This window comes from Plectropomus leopardus, chromosome 18 (assembly GCF_008729295.1).
Source record: "Plectropomus leopardus isolate mb chromosome 18, YSFRI_Pleo_2.0, whole genome shotgun sequence".
Lineage (NCBI taxonomy): Eukaryota > Metazoa > Chordata > Actinopteri > Perciformes > Serranidae > Plectropomus > Plectropomus leopardus.
Window position 1 is genome coordinate 3,661,767 of NC_056480.1, and position 20,286 is coordinate 3,682,052.

A 20,286-nucleotide genomic window follows, 5' to 3' on the forward strand; every position below is an offset into this window, starting at 1 on the left:
CTGAGTGGTGCTGGGTGAGCTAGCAGTAGATGTGCGCTTCCTTCTGCGCTGTCATACGGTTAGTGGGTGTAGTTCAGTTGAAAGGAAATAGTTCCTACATGAAACTGCTCACAACAAGGTCTATGGATTATCTTGAGTCAGCGGTCATGATTTCTGGAATGAGACACTGCTGTTGAGTTTTTCAAATGTATTGTTTTGGTGTTTCGGCCACCACAAGGCAAGAACCATCCAGTTTCATTATTTTGGAGAGAAGGCAGACATCTCTATGACTGATATCCAACACTCAGCAACTCATACCAAAATAATCTAGACTGATAAATAGCAGTCAGAGAAAAAATATGTATTTTTCGATTTGGAGGTGGACTGTCCTTTTAAGACATTTCTGAACTCAGGCGTTCACAGTAAACTACACTCACTGACATTTTTTAGCATGAATGAAACCAGTGAGCTTTCTGGTTTCTTTTTCTTTTGGGGCGTAACTTTGGTTTTTTTCTGCAAATAAATTCCTTTCTTTAAGAAAAATGTTGATGTCGTAATCTTTAGTTTATTTGAATAGCTTCTTCCTCCACTTTGTAATGCTGCAATGAGTGAGCACTGCTGGTTTTCAACTGATTTTCAGGTGAACACAACTAACTACTTGTTGGCAGGACACAGAACAAGCAGTGCACTGTGAGCGTCCAGTAACGAACTACTAGTCGCACTAATACGATTCTAATTTGTTCATTTCTAAAGGCTCATTTTCTAGATCTGCTTTTGCTGAGTAGCACATTCACACTTTCTTTACGACTTGACATTTACAGATCTAAACAATGTTTTGAATTGATGCAGAAGAGCAGGAGTTGAGGAATATTTCCTTGGGCTAAAATTGTCTTTTCGATAAGTTAATCGCTGTGCCCTCCTGGATGTGGAAAGTAAAAAAAAAACAAAAGCTAAAATGAGCCTTAATCCATGATTATGCTTAACCATTTTAACCTACGACTGTGGAATTGTGGAGAAAGGATTTTTAATAGGAATATTTCCCTCTTATACCGGACAAAACTCTCTAAAACAGGGAACAAACAGAAATGAATATGAGATGTGTATAAATGCAGCCACTGAGCATGATTCAGGTAAGGGGCAATCCAGTACACCTCCAACCAAACACTGATAACTGCTACCTGGTGCTGATGAGGTTTTCTACTCCACCCGCCATCAAAGCGGGTAAATAAACAAGACGTGGAGGTTTAATTTAAACCTAAACATCAGGCTGGATTGGCAAAACAAATGGCTGGAGGATTAAGGAAATTATTAGTCCCTGCATACTCTCTCCTGCCCTGAGTTGAATAAAACATCCTTTACCCTGATGGACCAGTTTGAGGCCAGTCATGATCTTCTGGTCAGGCAGTGTACAGTTCACCCCGCACTAACAGGGATGCAGAAACACTGACGAATAAAAAAATAATCTGGAAAAAAACCAAACCCTAGGGACCAAATGTTTTGTGACCACACGATGCTTTCAATTAGTCAAATAAATAAACACAAATATAAAGAAGGAAAAAATGTTGATTTAAAAAAAAAGAAAAAGTTATAATACAGAGGACCAGCCCCGACTATTGAACCTTCACTGACCACCCAAGCAGCAGCGAGACGACTCTGTGTGTACGTGTGTGTGTGTGTTTTAACAATCACCTGCCGTAGTTTCAACCCTGGCAGCTAAAGAACTAATGTTTAGTTTGTTCAATGCGTATACTGTACAAAACAGATCATCTAAGAGGAGAGCAAGCAGCATGGAGGAAAGCAGTAGTGTGTGTGTGTGTGTGTGTGTGAGTGTGAGTGTTTGAGAGAGAGAGAGAGAGAGAGAGAGAGAGAGAGAGAGAGAGAGAGAGAGAGAGAGGCTTGCAGGCAGGCAGGTGAGAAGCTGCTTCAGATGCTGTTAAGAGATCCTGGTACTGAACTGTGTTGAGATGAATCTGAACCGGTACCATCTGAAGGACACAAGAGGAAACAAAACACAGTCAACGGTAAACTCACAGTCTGACACAAAAAGGTAGTTTTATAAGATAATGCTGTTTTCTGGTAATGGGCTTGAAAAGCTGGGGGCAGTTAAGAAATAGACAAATTCACAGCATCAGATATTCATACTGAGTGGACGGATAGATGTATTGTGGTTTTGGGCTCATTGCTGAAACTGAAAACTAAAATGCGGAATTCAAAAGAATACTTCATCACCCTAATGACTGATATGTATATCAATTACTCCCCGTCTTAGGATGAATCTGCGAAAAAAACCTTTTCTTGCATGCCTCTGATGAAGGAGGAATCCAAAAACAGAGAAAATCCTACATGAATTCATCAGTCAATCATGTTTAACAACAGCAAAACTGTATCAAAATATCTGTTTACAAACTCTCACAATCTCATGCAGTAAAATCCAAGCTAATTTACCCAGTCATATGCTCAGCAGTTCCAAAACAGACAGGGGAACTGATCTAAAAGTCAAAAGCTCTCTTAGAAACTAGACTCCATCGACAAAAACAGTAATTTTATCTCACAGAACACAAGAGGCATTGATCTATCATTGCCTCGAGCAGTTAGTTTAGGTTATTGTGTAACTTTGGTGTTTTAAAGGGTTAGCTTAAATTCCCTGAAGTCACATAATAACACAAATAAATTGACAGATTCTGGCTATGGAGAGAGCGTAGATAAGTTTCACTTTACATTCAGTTCCCCGCCGATAAAGGGGCTGTCTTTTTGGGAAGTACTGAACATATGACTGGATAAATGAGACTTGGATTTTAATGCATGAGTTGTGTAAATTTGAAAACAGATGTTGTGGTATAGTTTTGTTGTTGTGAAACACGAACCCCTGTAACTTCAATCATTAAGAATTTTCTTCATTTTTGATGCATTCACCGCTGATTGATTTTTAAAAAGGGGGGTGACGTATTATTATCGTTAAACTTTCAGAATAACATTTCATGTTTCCCTTTTATAAGAGAAAATGTTTCAGATATGAGAACTATCTTATCTTTTGATTGATGAAATCTAAAAGTGTTGCAAATCTTTCCAAAAAAAAAGGGGTGTGGAAAAAGGGTTTTCAATTCTAACAGTACATATTTATATACCTGTTACTCGACAATGTGTGCATTCTGAAATCTGTCTCATCTGAATAAGAGACAAGTATTTCACACCTAATCCATTCATGTCAAAATCAGGTTTCATATACAATACTGCCATCTGGTGTCAAAAAACACCCATTACTCTAGTTACAACTAAAATACAATTACAATACTGCTAACTACATTAAAAAAAACACTTTAAAAAAGAATAAATAAAATCAATCTTTCATGTCCCATAACTGACCTCATACCTTTGGTGATTTGCTGTTTAATCACTGTGAAGGGATCCAATCCTAATTGTAAGGATATTTATTCTATGTACTCAACAGAGCAGTTTCCCATGGGTGAAAATTGTATTTTAAATGATTTTCCATTATGTATTTTCCAAGCCAGAATAATCCTGCAGGACTTCAGAACCAAAACTAAAATTGAAACAATGTAGCACCAGGTAAAACAAATAAAATAGAAAAAAATAAATAAATAAAATTGTTCCATTCACTAGCTAATTAGAACTGAGTACATAATGTTAACAATTTAATTCAATATTGTTTTTGTTTGTTTGTTATTGCTTTTTTTAGTATTCATTTTAAACACTACTTTAACACATTTTTTTCAGCCAACACAAAACCATGATATTAACATTTAAAATTTACAAAATGACAATAACTTTAACGTAAGAGTTTCCCACCGTGGGCGGAAGCAGCTGTATGTGAGCGAGCGTGAGGAGGAATGAGGGTTGAGTTCAGCTGGGGCTGGATGGACAGCTCTGCATAAAATAAAAAGAGGTTTTAATTAATGAGTCATACATAAAGAGGACATTGTCTCATAACAACAGGATAGTGCACATTGTGTTAATTGCCCCTCCTCTGAGGTCGCAGCATTGACCCAAAACAAAACAAGAAACAACACCTGAATGTACTAAACAGATGGTGATGACTTTTAAAGACAACAGATTATCGTGGTGCTGAAATTCAGCTTAAAAAAAAAATAATAAAAATGAGCTTCAGTCTGTACGTACCTGTGGTGCTGAAGTTAAATAGCATTGGCAGTTCTCGGCCGCTGGGCAGTCGTGTGTTCGGCTGTCGAAGCTCGTCAAAGAAGGCGTGCGAACAGGCCTCTAGTGGGGAGAACCGTGAGGCCGGTGTGTACTCCAGCAGCCGTGAGCAAAGAGCGATGGCTTCTGGAGGGGTGCGAGGTTTAAACACCTGAAGAACAACAAGAATTTAAAGACGGACAATTTTCCTAAAAAGAAAAATATATAGACTCATACACAAGTAATCCCTCTCAATCATCACATATGACTACATATAGCTGCAGAGACTCTGTCCTCTGCCTGCATTTTCTCTTTTTTTTGTGTTCGGGGCATTTATGGATGAGGTGAGGCAAAACTCACCAGAGCGAATCTGGGGTTGGCTCTTACTTTATCTTCTGTGGACGAGTGTGTTTACAGACAGCAACAGACTATCCTAACAAATGTACCTTTAAGTTCAAATATCTGCCAAAAATGCCATCCAAACGAGACAATTATTCTATTAACTAGCATTAATGTAACAATAAAAATAATTTAAAAAAAGCTCAACGTGTATAAAAACAAGGAGACACAAGGCATAAAAACAATAACATAATAAAATCCTAAAGGTTGAAAAAAGAAAAATACTCTTAATAAAAGCAAGATATATAAACAATAAAACAAGTATAAGGCATGTAAAAGAAATATACAATAATGATGTTGAAAAAATGGTGAATTAATTATACACAAGGCCATAAAAAAAAAGTTTTGAGCCATTTCTTTTTCAGATAAATCATTGGAGAAGTATGAAGGTGCAAAACCTTTTTTTTACAGCACTGTGGAGTTTGTCAATTTCTAAATAATCAATAACTGTTTTTTTCCAAGAGAAAAACACCCACTATGATTGATATGAAGAGCCTAAAAAATGAAATGGCTAGCTGAATTATACAACTGTTTATCTCCTCGAGGTTAGCAGGACACTCTTGTGCTCTATTTTCATTGTTTTATTTTAAAAGTTTAAGTGTAGGTAGAAAGAAAACCCTTAGAGAGATCTGCAGCTAAAAAAAAGCAGTTACAGGCAGTTTTTGGAGTAGAAAGCTTTCCACTTTGTAGTAAATGTTAAAGGGCCAATTCTCTTGGTTTTATGTTGTTTCTGTACTCTTAAGGTGTCACAGGGTTAATCGACTCGCAGAAGGAGGGCACGGAAGCACTTCGACTCGCAGATTTAAATAGACCATGTGGGCAACAACGCGTCCATGGGTATTCTCTTCTTTTGCTCTGATAAACTGGTGAAATGTCTCAAATGCCTTTGTATATCGGCTATATAGATATAGAGTTTGTCCACAGACAGATGTACAAATTATGTCTCATAACATAAGTAAAATGTCACAGAAATCAGAAAGAAAATAATAGTCATAAACAACAACTTGTAACTACTGTAACATGTTTTTATTGCCTCTGCTTTAATTTTTTCTTAAACTTTTAATTATTTTATCTTATCTTTTTTTTATTGATGCTGTTTTTTTTTTTGTTTTGCCTTTTCATTTTATGGTATACCATATCTGCTGCCAAGACTATCATTTATATGTAATATCTGTTATAACTGAAAAACAAATAAATACATTGTTAAAAAAAAGCTTTCATACACCAACATTTTCTCAATGTTTACAGATTCTTCTTCACAAATACAGGACTTTGAGTCTGTTTCTACCTGATACTGACATGATTCTCAGGTGATCCGATCATGAGTGGACAGCTCTACATGCCTTCACCAGACAGGCCTGGTGAATATCCACTGCCCTAATGGTATATTAATTATTTCCTTACCTTGGTCCATGGATGAGCTTTGATCTGAGGGAACTTGAATTCTGTGTAGTTTGGGTTCATTTCTCGGATTTGTTCCCTTGTTGGGGTTCCTAGCACCTGAGAACAGATTTAGGAGGAGTATGAGCAGGATTCTGTACACTTTATTTAAGTGCGTGATTGACTGTTATTATATCTGCAGTCATTATTGATACCAACACAAAATAATAAATAAGCATGCCCACATGTACACACCAAGTTTCCCACTGTGATTTCCTACACTGAAAACTGGAATTAAAAGCAGCCCTACGATCAGTCCAGCAGCACACTAGGCGGGTAAACTGTGAGATGACTGCGCTTCCATTTAGTGATGTTATGCGACTTCTCCCCTTGCGATTAAAATTCCAAGAAGCATGGCGATGGATGTTCAAAACATTTGCAAGTTTATTTCAATTGCAGCCACCATTATTTCCAATCGAAGGCTACTTAGGTGTGTCATGCGAGCAACAATGGAAAGGCGAGCCCCTTATACGTGGGAGCGACTATGTATGAGGGATTTCTGGGAGGTGATAGTCGATGATTTCACAGAGGAATTGTGCATTCAAAACTTCCGAATGATCTGCTCAACTTCTGAAAAGTCATGAGATGCAAAAGCACCTCTTATAGCGCCTGCTGCATCATGAGGGAGCCAGTTCCTACTGACAAGCACATAGCCATAGCATCAGGCAACCTAAAAGCAAAAAAGTGTTTCCATTGCAGTTTTGCAAAATATGGCTTTTTTGAATCGCCTGAAATACCACCTCATGCGAGCATAAAAACGTTTTTGTGATAAATGGGAGTTTTTTCATTAGGCGTACTTTATATTTGCAATTTTAATTTACACAATTTAAGGAGTTAATGGAAACCCGCCTGCTGATACCTGAGAAACACACTCACCTTGATAATCTCTACGAGCTGGTCCACCCCACTGTCACCGGGGAAGATGGGCTGTCCGAGCAGCAGCTCCGCCAGCACGCAGCCTGCTGACCAGATGTCAATGTTCGCCGTGTAGTCTGTGGCACCGAAAATGAGCTCGGGGGCACGATAATACCGTGAGCAGATATACGATACATTGGGTTCACCGCGGACCAGTTGCTTGGCGCTGGGGAAACACAAGAAATCATATTTAAATGGTTTAAATTGCAGTAAAGAAAGAGGTCCAAGGGGATGGTCATGAGCAGACGAGTGACGTATTTTGGAGAAAATAGTTATTAAAACTTGTGGGGTTATTTCTTGCCCAAAAGACTAGAGATTTTAAAAAAGTAGGTCTGCGATACTGAATACAGTGAGGTCTCCAACAGCCTACCAAGACCCTGGGACCTGAGACCTAACCTGGGATTTGACCTAACGGGTTTGACTCCACGTTTTATTGGGATTAATCAGGTCCAGGTTAGGTCTCATTCTATTGTCACGGGTCCCCGGGCTGTTTATCATCGTGTATAATACCTGAGTGAATCAGAGAGGATCTGTGATCAGCGCTGATCAAGAGATAAAAGTGTGTAAGTGCAACTCAACATGATGACAAGGTTCACTTAACACTGATTAAAAGAGCAAAAGCAAGGTGAAAACACAAAACCCCCTAAACAAACGGAGCAAAGATGGATTGTGAGTCAGAGAGTACTCAAAACTTAGATTGATTTTACGAAAAATTGCTTTGATTCTTTTGATCAGTGGACCCTTTCAGACTAAAGGAATATAAATAATCCAAGGATGGACACATATTCAGACTTAATGAGCGCTTCAAAGTTAGGGTGTCACCACTTTTTTTCGTCTCCCTTCGGTTTAACATGTTGATAAATCTGAATTAATTATACTTTGGTTCTTAAAGTTTCCTTATAATGAATTGAACTATTAAATTGTGAAGAATCTAACCATTTTTACAAAAGTTTCAACATTTATATTTTTATGGACAATCTTAGCCTCAAAGAACCATCGTAAACTGGATTCTGGCAGCCAGGTTCAGCTCACAACGACAAAATAATGGTATTTTTAGTCTAAAGTTTATTTATCGGGTTTGTCTGGTCCATCAAGCACACCCGAGTCTCTCTTGCTTTGGGCATCTGTTGTGTCAGGTCTGTTATATCTTGCGCACAAACGGGTCAGTTTATATATTTTTAATTATTGATCATCATTTTGGACCTGTGAAGACCTAGAACACGGTCCCATTATGCATGAAATGGTTAATTCATGTCTAAGCCCTCACACGTTATCTGAAATGTCACATACTGAAAACCGCTTTGGAGAACAAATACAGATCAGATTAAATCTGTTCTTTCTGCACATAAAAAACATGCTGCATCTCTTAAATTTTTCTGGTGTTAAAATCCTTCTTCCATCTGTTCATGCAGCTCACCTGCCAAAGTCACACAGCTTGAGGATGGCAGTTTCTGGGTCGACAAGCAGGTTTTGAGGCTTGATGTCTCTGTGACACACGCCCTGGGAATGGATATAAGCCAGACTGCGAAACAACTGGTACATGTACACCTGAGGAGGTCACAACACAGGAAACAACACGCTGTTAAAATGGAAACAAACAGAACATGCATGGTATTACTGAGTTTGAGTTTCAGATTGGACGAACAACAAATTCTAAAAACTTGCACAAACATCGTATTATCTTAGACAACACAGAAATGTCTGGGTGGGAAAAAGCAGAAATGTACCTTCACATATATGATAGGAATGATGCTCTTGGCCTTGTTAAAATGCCTGGCAACCCTGTAGACGGTCTCAGGGACAAAGTCCAGCACCAGGTTGAGATACACTTCATCTTTCTGTACGGCACAGAAGCAGACAGACAGAGATCATCATATTTAAAATATGCATGATTTTTGAGAGCTGTGACCACCAATGTTATAGGAATACATGCACAACAAACTGTCATATTGATTTACAAGTTGAATCTTTCTTTTTCATCCTTATTATTTAAAATTTAAAAAAGGAACATGGAAACAGAATCTAATTTCTGGTAATTTACTTCTCAGAAGTGTTTCTATACTTATCAGTCAAAGAAATGGATTGCTTCCCTTTTTTAAGGCTGGGGTTTCTTTTTAAGATACATGTGCGCAATCTTGTGTTTTATGTGCGTACATCATTTCCTGTGTTTTAATGTAATCTCCTGAAACTGTGGCACTTTGAGATAAGAGTGTGAGAATATGGTGACCAAGCAAAAGTTTTTTCGACCAAAAACAGAGTTAAGACTTTTCTACAAGAACAGTTGAGAAAAAAAAAAAAATAAAACATAAGCTGCACCTTCTCTCCACTGGAGTAGAAGAAGTAACGTAGTCTGACAATGTTGCAGTGGTCAAGCTTCCTCATGATCTGTAGTTCCCGATTCTGCAAAGACATGAAAACACAAGTGATGGTGGGAAATCAAGAAAACAAACCAGGCATGAGAAGAATTATAAATGACAGAGAAAAGAGAAACCTTGTGTACACAGAGCAAACACCAAGCTCATTTATAGTAAGACCCATTACTACTTTAAGTGTGTGACAAATAAAACACGTGGGAGAAAACATCTGACCCCAAAACACAAGAGAGTACGTGGAGAAATTATTACAGTCCTACCTTGAACCTCTTATCCTGCAGAACCTTCTTAATGGCCACCATCTCTTGGCTGTCGATGAGGCGAGCTTGGTACACGACACCAAATGACCCATTGCCGATCACCTATTTTCACAAAGAAGGAGACGTTGGGGTTTCAGATAAAACAGAACAAGCAATTGAAAGACATCACCTTTGGCACACAGAAACTGTGGTGAGCATTTTATATGATTATCTGACATTGAATAGAACAAACGACAAATACAGAAAATTAGGAAGTAATTGGCTTATTAACGTTAAAACTAATAACAACTTGAATTCTAGTTGTTGAATTATAAATAAAATAGCAATTTTACACACTGATAGCTGATAGGGCCTCGTATGGCATCCTTTCTTCAGAAAAACTTTATACTCATAATCTATGCAGTTTTTATAAAGATTCTGACATTCTGGCATGTCTGTCATTGTCAGAATAATTGGTTATTAACTATAATTTGTTATTGAACTCCGGCTTGCCACATCACTGCCCTCTTTTAAAGCCCTTTTGAAGATTCATTTTTATCAAAAGGTATTCCTTACGTGCTTGCAGCAGTTTGTTTACTGGCAATGGGAATGCGATCTTTTGCCTATATTTACTGGGTTGACCCATGTTTGAAAAACATGCATGTCTGCACTACTTTTGGCGGGAAAAGGGTACTAGTCAAGAGAAATAACACGCTGGGTTTAGGACAGCAGTGCAACAGGGCATTCTTGACCTCATTCTCTCAACTTTTCTTCTTCTTTTAAATTATGAGGACAACAGACTTTGTAGCTTTATGAATACAGGCGCGGGCGATTCTGCAGTTCAAGAATACATGAAAAACAAGTACATAAACATTAAACATGTGGGAAGATATTGGTAAATGAGGCCCAATGTGATCGCAGTTTTATCTTTAAGATTATTAAAAAATGTATACATTCCAACAAAATATTTCAGTTGAGTTTTATAAGATACCTTGATAACATTCAACTACTGCTGCAGACATTGGAGACCTGGAATATTTCTGATAAGGCAGTATAATAAGACCATTACCTTTGAGATAAAAAGTGTGACAAATGCACGTTAACACACTATTAAAGAGATTAATTATTCTTAGAAGTGATAAAAGAAAAACCAACAGAAGGGCCTGCCTAGGTACGAACAAGTCTCCAACACCAATCTCATCCCATGTAATGTCATTGGCCTCCAACTGACACAATTATGTCACATGACAAGACAGCAAACAGAAAGTCAGCATTAATTTGGCACTGAAAGCCATAAATATCAGCACCTGGCAAAGTAATAACGGAGCCCCTGCTATTGATCAACAATCTTATCAAGTTTAGCCAGATATATTGCAGTCATTTTGTGTAACGAGGTGATTAAAGTCTTTGACACAGAAGCAGAGGAGGTGAGAAAGGACAGATGTCATGCTGATGTCACTGTGGGGTCTTGATTTTAGTTGCGTCTCACCTTGATGTCAGTGTAAGAGACTTCCTGTGGGCGGTCTGGTCCCTGACCTGGTGTGGCCACAACTGTCGTCACCTTCCCGCTGTCTCCTAGGAAACAATAGGAAACAGGGTCAACATGAGGCCAGCGGGGACATAAGATTTTAATATTATGAATTAGAAGACGTAATCGCAGGTAATCTGTTAATTGCCTTATTGTGCTAAAACTGAAGTAATAAAAAGGATTAAAATGTGCTGTGGTCCCTCTGGCTATTTCTACAAGAGGTAATGATATGAAACCGCTTCACGCCGTAACCACAACAGTAGCCCTTGACATTCAACTCGCTGCAGCCTGACTTAACATCTGGGCCGTCTCTCTGCTGCCCGTCTGAATATTTAGGTTAATGACAACCGAGTGAATGGATGTCAACTTTACGAAGCCTCTGAGGAAGTAGGGAGGAAAGGCAGAGTTCATATTCAAGACACTGTGACTAATTAAACTGGGAATGAACCCAAAATAGGCCAAACACTTTCTCTGTCCTGACAAACTGTTTTGAGTGATAGCAGCTTTTCATACGAGGATTCATTTGTTAAATCCATAGTGTCTACATGTGTAAACAAGTGACATTTAAGACTTTAAGAGCTTTCTTATGCCATTTTAAGTGACCAAAAGACCAACCTTAAGACGGAAACAGACATCAAAAGTTCAGATATACTCCTTCCAAGTTAACACATTGATGTTGAATTGATGTTCAAAATAGACAGTAGGGTAAAATGAAACTGATGATACTCTCTATGGTTACCACTCTAAGCAAACTAAAAGTAAACTAAACTAACAGGGCCTCCGTTAAACAATGCAGACTGATCTAAATGAGCAGAGGGGGACAAAATAAGGGTACTGCATGCATACAAGACACTTCCTCTTTAGAGTTCTCCTTTTATTAAAATGATGCTTCATGTAGCGCAAATGCTGAAAATTCTCATGGTGATGTGACTACACAACATTTAAGACTCCAATCTGAATTTAAGACAATTTAATATGTTTTAAGGCCTTTTAAGTGTGTCTTTGCAATATTTTATAATGTTTCAACACTTTTTCATGGACAAAACTTTTAAAAAATGTTAATGATTTTTCAACGAACCATATTATTTTTTTTCTTTTCCTACATGTCTAGCATTTTTTCAGACTTTTTTATTCAAATTATACTCCAACATAATTTCAGCTCACTGCAATACATGTTCATCATTCTGTTAAAATGATGCTTCCTGTAGCGCCAATGCTGAAAATGTTCACGGTAATGTGACGACACAACATTTAAGACTCATCCAATTTGAATTTAAGACAATTTAAGATGTTTTAAGACCTTTTAAATGTATCTTCAAGATATTTTAGGTTCCAACACTTTTTCAATACAATTCAATACAACCTACATTTTCAAAACCTTCACAGTTCATATGTCATCATCTCAAGTGTGGTCAAAACATGGTGAAATAAAGACTCTGCAGTTGCTAAGATTGTACCAGCATCTTGTTCAAAAGTAGCTCAAGCTGCCAACAGTTAAACTGGCTGACTGACAAAATATGAGTCGACTCAGGGTCTTCTCGCCTGATGACTCAACTCATCGACGTTTATGGGGCAGCCCTCCTGTGTTCACTGCACAAATCGTCTCACCAATATTCAGTGGAAAAGCCCAAAGCAATCTCTGTCTGCATGCAGCCTTAAAACAAAACTGTGTGTATGGTTGGAAAGAGGGTGCTTTAACAACACAAACAGGTTGATGGAAGCCTCTAAACACAATCATACTGATAAAACACTTTGCATACCTCTGCTCTAAAATACCACAACAATGTTATACTTTACCCTACTTGAAATAGGCTTTATTCAAATATACATTTCAGTCCTCAGACCAATGACGTGAGTTTAAGGTGCAGACCAGGAGCCAATTTCTGCTGGTTAAAAACATGAAAAAGAAAAGAAAATGTGGACTACTAGTCTATTTGTAGCAGCTTTAGAAATTCATTCAAAGTCCAAAAGATAAAATTGTAATGAGAAAAGGCTTTTCTAAAGAAAATGTACATTTGCTTGCACCTTAAAATGCAGTGTTTAAGGAAATGTGTGTAAGATTTAGGGGCATTAAGTGGCACCAAGCGGTGTGGATTATGGTTTGCAACAAGAAGAAACTTCTCTTGATTTGGACTCCTTCAGCTTTGTTCAGGAGTTTGTCTTGTTTTTGTTTTTTAAACCACAAACCACATTATCCGCAGTGGTGTTTTCCTCTCTGAAACCAATTTACCATAAGATAAAAATAACAGTTAAAACACAGAATAAAGCAGTTTAATGCACAAGCAATGTTTTACGCACAAGCTGTATTGTTTTGACGGTCTTGTTGCTGTTGGACTCATGCAAATGTCCCTATCAAGAGCAAGTGCTTAGTTTGTCTGTTCTGGACTACTGTAAAAACACAGCGGTGACAATCTTCGTAGATGAGGACCCGCTCTGTATATAGTTTGAAACTGCTAATTCTAAGGTAACAAATACCATTCAACGATTCCTATTTACAGGTAATTATACACTGAAGAAAACATATTTATTATATTATATTCAATTTCTGCATATATATTGCCCAAAAGCCAACACTTTGAACCTTCAAAAACATTTAAAACACGAAAACAGTTAAAGCGGCAGGAGGTGCTGATAGAAATTAGAGTAAATTGTATTTACAGGAAAAGTTGTGTTAATTTGAGGAGCTTAGAACTTTTGTTGTTTTTGCTGTTGTTCAAAAGTCAAGGCTTGAAAGAGTTTGAAGTGTCAAAGTGCAACAATAGAAATTTCAAACAAAGAGAAAAACATGAATGGAGTTGAAATGTCTGGTGACTTGAGATAAAAGCATAAAAAATTGGTTAATTTGTTTTTTTCTGCTCAACCTGCCACCTTACACATCTATTACTACAATTTGCAGATTTATTTCTGTTATTTCAACACAGTACTACAAAAAGAATTTATATTTATTGCCAGTTGAAGAAAATTTCATCATCCTCAGCTGACTATACTACTTAAATAATGGAGCAGCCTTTTGTCATCTAGCTGTCATTGCGCTGTATCACTGTCACCACGACCATGTCCACATACTTAATTCTTTGTTTACCAAACAAGACAATGCACTTATTGAAATAGCCCTCTTACAGCCAGAACTGCATGTCCTGGCGTTCTTGTGTGTCCATTTCCACGCACACACACTGTAAACTGTCCTGAGCCACAAAGTGTGGTGGTCATCCAACAGGCGAGCTGGTGATATCTGTTACAGCTGAAACTGTGCAGCCTGCAGAGTGACCGGGTCACCGGGTTCTCTTAACTCAATGACTGGGTTCATGAATACACACTCCCACGGGGCTCCAGGTTAAAAGTAGGACAGATGGTTAAAGGATACGTTTATAACAACTGCTCCTCCTCTTGCAATTTTCTTGCTGATGCATTGGTACAGGCATCTTAAGATATCAGCCCTTGTTTCTTGCTGCCATTCATTTTTCACAGAATGAAAAATGACTTCCACTGGCTTAAAAATTCCCTGAGGTAAATAATTTATCATAATAAAGAAGATGTCTTAGTCTGGCTTTGTCACTGTGTCTGTTTTATCATTGTTTCATTGTGCTGGTTTTCAGTGTTTGTATCACTCTGCTTCCTGTCATTCACAGTGGGAAACTCGAGACTCCAGGAGGAAATAATCCCTTAAAAACATGCCACTTTTCAAACCCTGTCACATCTATACCTATTTATCTGGTGTTTTAAAACTCAAAACGGCAGATAATTTTGGCAAGTTTGACACTGTAAAGTCTTGGACATACATATCTTACACACAAAATGCGTTTCCGTTAGTGCAAATATTAAGTGATAGTTTTAAAATGTAGATAAATCACAATTGTGAGATGACTGCGTTTCCATTGAGCGATGTTACGCAACTTTCCTCGCAATGTTATGCAACTTTTCTCGCAATGTTATGCACTCCTCCTCTCACAAAAACATTCCAAGAAGCATGGCAATGGATGTTCAAAACGTCAGCAGGTTTCTATCTATTGCAGCCACCGCACTAGCTGTCATTATTTCCAATCAAAGGTTATGTAGGTATGTTATGCAAGCGATAATGGAAAAGCAAGCCCCTAATACATGGTAGTGTCCATGTATGAATGATTTCTGGGAGGTGATAGTCCATGATTTCACAGAGGGATTGTGGATTCAAAACTTCCAGAAGATACGCTCAACTTTTGAGGAGTTAAGTGATAACACAATAATAATAACACCTCTTGTAGCGCCTGCTGCATCATGCCCGAGGGAGCCAGTTCCTACCGACAAGCCATTGCCATAGCATCATCTGACCCATAAAAGCAAAAAAAGTTGCAGTTTCGTGACATATGGCTTTATCAAATCACCTGAAATACAACCTCATGCAAGCGTGAACACTTTTTTTAGATAAATGGGAGGGGTTTTTTTTTTCAAAATTGAGGTGTTTCCATTGGGCATATTTTATATTCACAATCTCAATTTGAGCAATTTGAGTGTTAATGGAAACCGACCTAGTGTCCCAGTATAGTCACAAATGAAATTGCATTACCAGCAGATTTTCTATGTTAATGTCTTCACACACACAAAAACCTCACTGTACTTACATGAACTCCATGTCTTAAAGCAAACTAGCTTCAAAAGAATTAAGTTTACCTTATAAATATGCAGTTTAATGCAGCAAGATCTTCCAAAGATCAAACCAGGCCATCTACTCTATCGGGAGATCCCCTGGTGTAAGTTTGAGGTTTCTATCAAGTATCTATTGTTCTGAAGTCATTGTGCTCATGTGACGTTCGACCACAAACACAGAATCAACACAATATTGACTTCCCAGCGGACCATGATCACGGCTGTCAGTAAACAGTACATACAATTTACATAAAGCAATTGGGGACAAAAACTTATGATATCACCATTACCATTTTGGTCACTGACTACAGCTACATGCACAAAATATTCCTGTTTTTGCGCTCAATCCCCAAAAGACAAAATTCCTACTGAGTCGTTTGATAAAAATGAATATTCTACTAATATTCCCCTTTACATGCAGCTGTGCATACTCCAAACAGCATGCCCTAACATATTGTTTATCTTGTCAAAATGTTGAAAAGTGGAACAGTTGGAGCCGCTTCTGTCATTTTGCTTCTTTGCTTCAAAATAGGACTTTTTGAAAGTTTCCTATCAGTGGTGGACCATGTGAACACTGCCTCCCTCTGTTATTCCTTCAACCACCTTATTGAAAAGGCCGGCGTTGCCAAAGTTGTGCATATCCAAAAAACAGTTGATTCCAAGTTTTTCATGTTTAAAGTAGGTGTTATTCTTCTGACCAGAAATGTTGGCTTTTCTTTCTGACATACATTTCTACACCAGCCTTGCAAACTTGGCGAGTTGGTTTGTAAAGAGCGAATCTATGATAACTCAGAGCTGACCATAAACAGATTAGAGTCCATGTGTTGCAAACTATGGAAAAAACATTTTAGATGCATATTCCAAATACACTGTATACATGTCCAAGAATGCGTCTTAAATTAGAATAATACCAGCATATCCCATGTGTCTTAATGGGAAAATGCACATGGAAAAAGGCCGAATTCAGAATATCTAAAATGAATATGCTGTTTAAATCACAAGCATCAAATTCAGACTAGTCATATTCAGAAAAATAGTGTGCATGTAAATGTAGACACTGTCCAGTGGATCACAATTATGTTCATTACTTTTCATAAAGTAATTTGGGACAACAACAATCTTGTGATATCATCATTGCTATTGTGTTTTTTTTATATCATAACTGTCTCTGCAGTGTTTCCCAAAGAGATAACCACAATGCTGCTCTTCTGTTAAAGGGAAAATCCACTCTAAAGTGACAATAATATTTTGCAGTAACTCATAGCTCAATTTGTGAATTTGATCATTTCTAATTAAACCAGACAGCAAAGAGACAGACTGTGGTGATGATGTCATCTGGAGACAAATCCTGGAGCTGCTCCACAGACAGTGAATAATGGAACAACTGCTTGGACGCTGTCACAGGCAGCAGCCGTGGTAATTACCCAGAGATGTGGTGAAGTTCTCTGATTTACTGCAGTGAGTCTTATTTTCAATTGCCCTTGGGTGTGTTAATATATTAACAACATACCAAAAACTCTGGATACAATGATTCACTGTTTGTTGACCACCTCCAAAACAAAAAAATCATCAATTCCTGACTTTATATGACATTTTCTAAAAATTGCAAAAATATTTAAGTGGAATAATCAGTGGAAAAAATGCCATCACATTGAAATAGTTCATCAAGTATATTTCCAGTACACTGCCATCTAATTGTTGCCTCTCTCACTGGCACTACATGTCTGGGCTTGTCTCTTCGTCCCTGGGACATTCGCACCAGCTGCTATAATTTGTCAGACATCGTATATCTGCTGGGTCTGCCCATTGCAACCAACTACCTCAGCAAGTAGGTGGGTTACAAACATAGCCACCCTACCCTGCAAAGTGGCTGGTCAGTAGCTTTATCTTTTTGTTAAGATTCACTCACACCCCTTTTTCACCATATTAGCTATGTTTCTTTGATCTTTGGTGCTATCCAGTAAGCCAGCTCGCATTTTCACCAGTTTTGCGTGGAACTATTGTTATCAAGGATGTGTTGTCAATGGAGGGCGTTGCACAATGCACAACAAAAGTAAACAGTAGAAGAAAAATCAGGCAGGCACGGTGCTGGAATTTTTGACTGATATTCGATATATACCGACTGAGTGTAATTACATGGACATGATTAACCCGTTTATGAGGCTTTACCTAGTTATGATCATATTCAGGATATGGTGTTTACATGAGAACAGAGAAATCAGGTTATTCACATTCCCCGTATATATTCTGGTTTCTTTCAGAGAACTTCAGCTAGGACATTTGTGTTTCTTATTAATTGAATAATGAGTTTACATGCTTTAACACATAAATGAGACACTCGAAAAATGCATCATGAAAGGGTTATTTATGCCCATGTAAACAAACTTAGTTCCCCTTCAAACTAGAAGTATCAAGATACCACTTTCTGGACTTGCAGTATGAGGAGTATTAAAAAAAAACAAAACAAAAAAAACAGGACCCTTAACATTTCATCATTAAACATCCTCCACTGTTGTTCATAATGACAGACCACTGGTTGGTATGGCAACACAACATCCTTAATGCTCCATGTCCAAGTTTAATTTTACCAGTCATTCAAAATGCCATTCTCTCTCAAAAATATCTGGCTAACTGGGTTAATCCTGCCTCTTGAAATAGCCTCCAGGTCTCCACAAACCTGACAGCGTATCCATCAATCATCCATCCAGAGTATCTTTACCCACTGAAGGCAACACTGTGGGGCTTTAAGGCAGGGAAACTCAACTCGGGCCACTTTTGCAGAATGACAGAAGGCCAGGAGCAAGTCACAGCACCCACATACATGCTTCCAGGATTTTAGGACATTTCTAGGACTCCAGGACATCTCTAAAGTTTGAGAAAGTTTCTAGGATTTTAGTCTGTTTCTAAGATTTACAGACATTTCTTGGATTCTGGCAGGTTTCTGGGAATTTAGAATGTTTCTAGGATTATAGGACATTTCTAGGATGTTAGCATGTTTCTAGTTTTTGTGGGACATTTCTGGAATTTTAGGTAGTTTGTAGGATTTAAGGAAGTTTGTAGGATTTTAGGACATTAGGGGCAAAGCTAGAACCTTTGTCAAGAGGTGTGGGGGATCCTTCACTGGCACTTTTTTGATGCTGTTTTATGCACTCTAGCATCTAATGTGTACTAAAAGTACAAAAACAATTCTTACAGCAAATCGCTTCACTTATGCTGAGAATAACAAAATATCTGGAGGGCCACCTGGCACCCTATTGGGGGCCAGATATGGCCCACAGGCCCTAAGTACTGTTTTAAGGGCTTCAGGCAGGGTGGTGACAAAACAAGGGTCACGCTGCTTTGAACTGGAGATGACCTCCCATTTGGGCTCTAATATCAAAGTCACACATCACTGCCTGCTAATGGTTGATAAGGTTTGGACTAACACACGCAAGCACACTCACAGATCTCAGCTTACACCTGTCACTATGTTGATGAAGAGGCATACTATAACTCCATCTCAGACTGGGGAAACCTACTCCTTGGCATCCAGCAGACAGCCCAGCTCTTGTGCTGGATATGCATCACTTGCATCCTCCAGGCGTCGGCCACCTGCTGCTAAGTCTTTGCCCCACAGGTGACCTTGGTGAAAAGGCAACTTTCCGCCCTGACCCCTCTGTCCAGGCGAGCCGGGCTGATAGCTGATGCCGCACTCGCAAAAAAATGAACCTTGAATGCAACAGTCAAGCTCGGGTATTTGAGTCTTGGCTTGGCCACAAAGAACAACAGAGCCCCGTTTTACTGCTCACTCACATTGACCACGGAGGAATCAAGCAGAACCTCATTTTGTAATTTAAAATTAATTATTTAGATCATCCTTTCATACTGCTGTCATTACACTGGGTTATAGTGATGACCAGACTGCTGCTTAGTTTGACACCAGTGGGGCTGATTACATCCATCGGCCGGATGGAGAACTAGTAACATACAAAACAAGTGGCTAACATTAGCAGGCTAGCTAGTTAGCCTGCTAGCAAGTTGGTTACCACCACACAGGAGCACTTTCCTCCGGGTTGTGACACCTAACACTGGCGCATATTTTTACGGTAAAAGCAGAGAATAAAATTTAACATATTGACAGAGTCAGATAAAAAGCTGTTAGCTAATTAGAACTTACTAGTAAGCTTCAGGTTCGAGCATCCCGACGAGCTGCTGCCGGAGGCCTGCGGGACCCCGGACTTTCCTGTGCTGCTCCCCACGGCAGCGGCTGATCCGGTGGACGCAGCGGCGGTTCCTGGAACACCTGGCGGCTCAGCAAACGAGCTGGTCCTGGGCCGCCCGCTGCCGCTCATATCTCTGTGCAGGGGTCAGGGTTGTTTTTTCCACTATTTACAGCCAAGCGACTATTAATTATGAAAACCCGGCAGCGAATAATCGTGGAAAGACACACCGAGAAATACCGCTCCCGTTGCCGCCGGCTGTCTGGGCTGATAGCTGTTGCTAGACACCTAGAAACAGACCGCTCGCAATGTCACCTGGGAGATGAAGTTCGAAGGAGCTGTTGCTCGGGTTTGCTGTAAAGGCGTTCACAAATCAAAACAACTACAAATTTAAAATGACTTAACAGTGGATGTAGGCCAAGGGAAGAGCAATAGTATAT

General features: G+C 38.7%; 1 protein-coding gene across 1 annotated transcript; it reads right to left on the reverse strand.

Annotated features, from left to right (window-relative positions):
* Positions 1–277: 277 nt before the first annotated feature.
* On the reverse strand, positions 278–20,138 carry LOC121957584 (glycogen synthase kinase-3 beta-like). The gene is made up of 11 exons (XM_042506227.1): positions 19,804–20,138; positions 10,986–11,071; positions 9,518–9,619; positions 9,202–9,285; positions 8,613–8,723; positions 8,303–8,433; positions 6,847–7,051; positions 5,935–6,030; positions 4,117–4,303; positions 3,787–3,864; positions 278–1,964 (listed from the first exon to the last, which is right to left on the reverse strand). The coding sequence occupies exons 1-11, from the start codon at positions 19,976–19,978 to the stop codon at positions 1,903–1,905; spliced, it is 1,317 nt and encodes a 438-aa protein (XP_042362161.1). The 5' UTR covers positions 19,979–20,138; the 3' UTR covers positions 278–1,902.
* Positions 20,139–20,286: the final 148 nt, after the last annotated feature.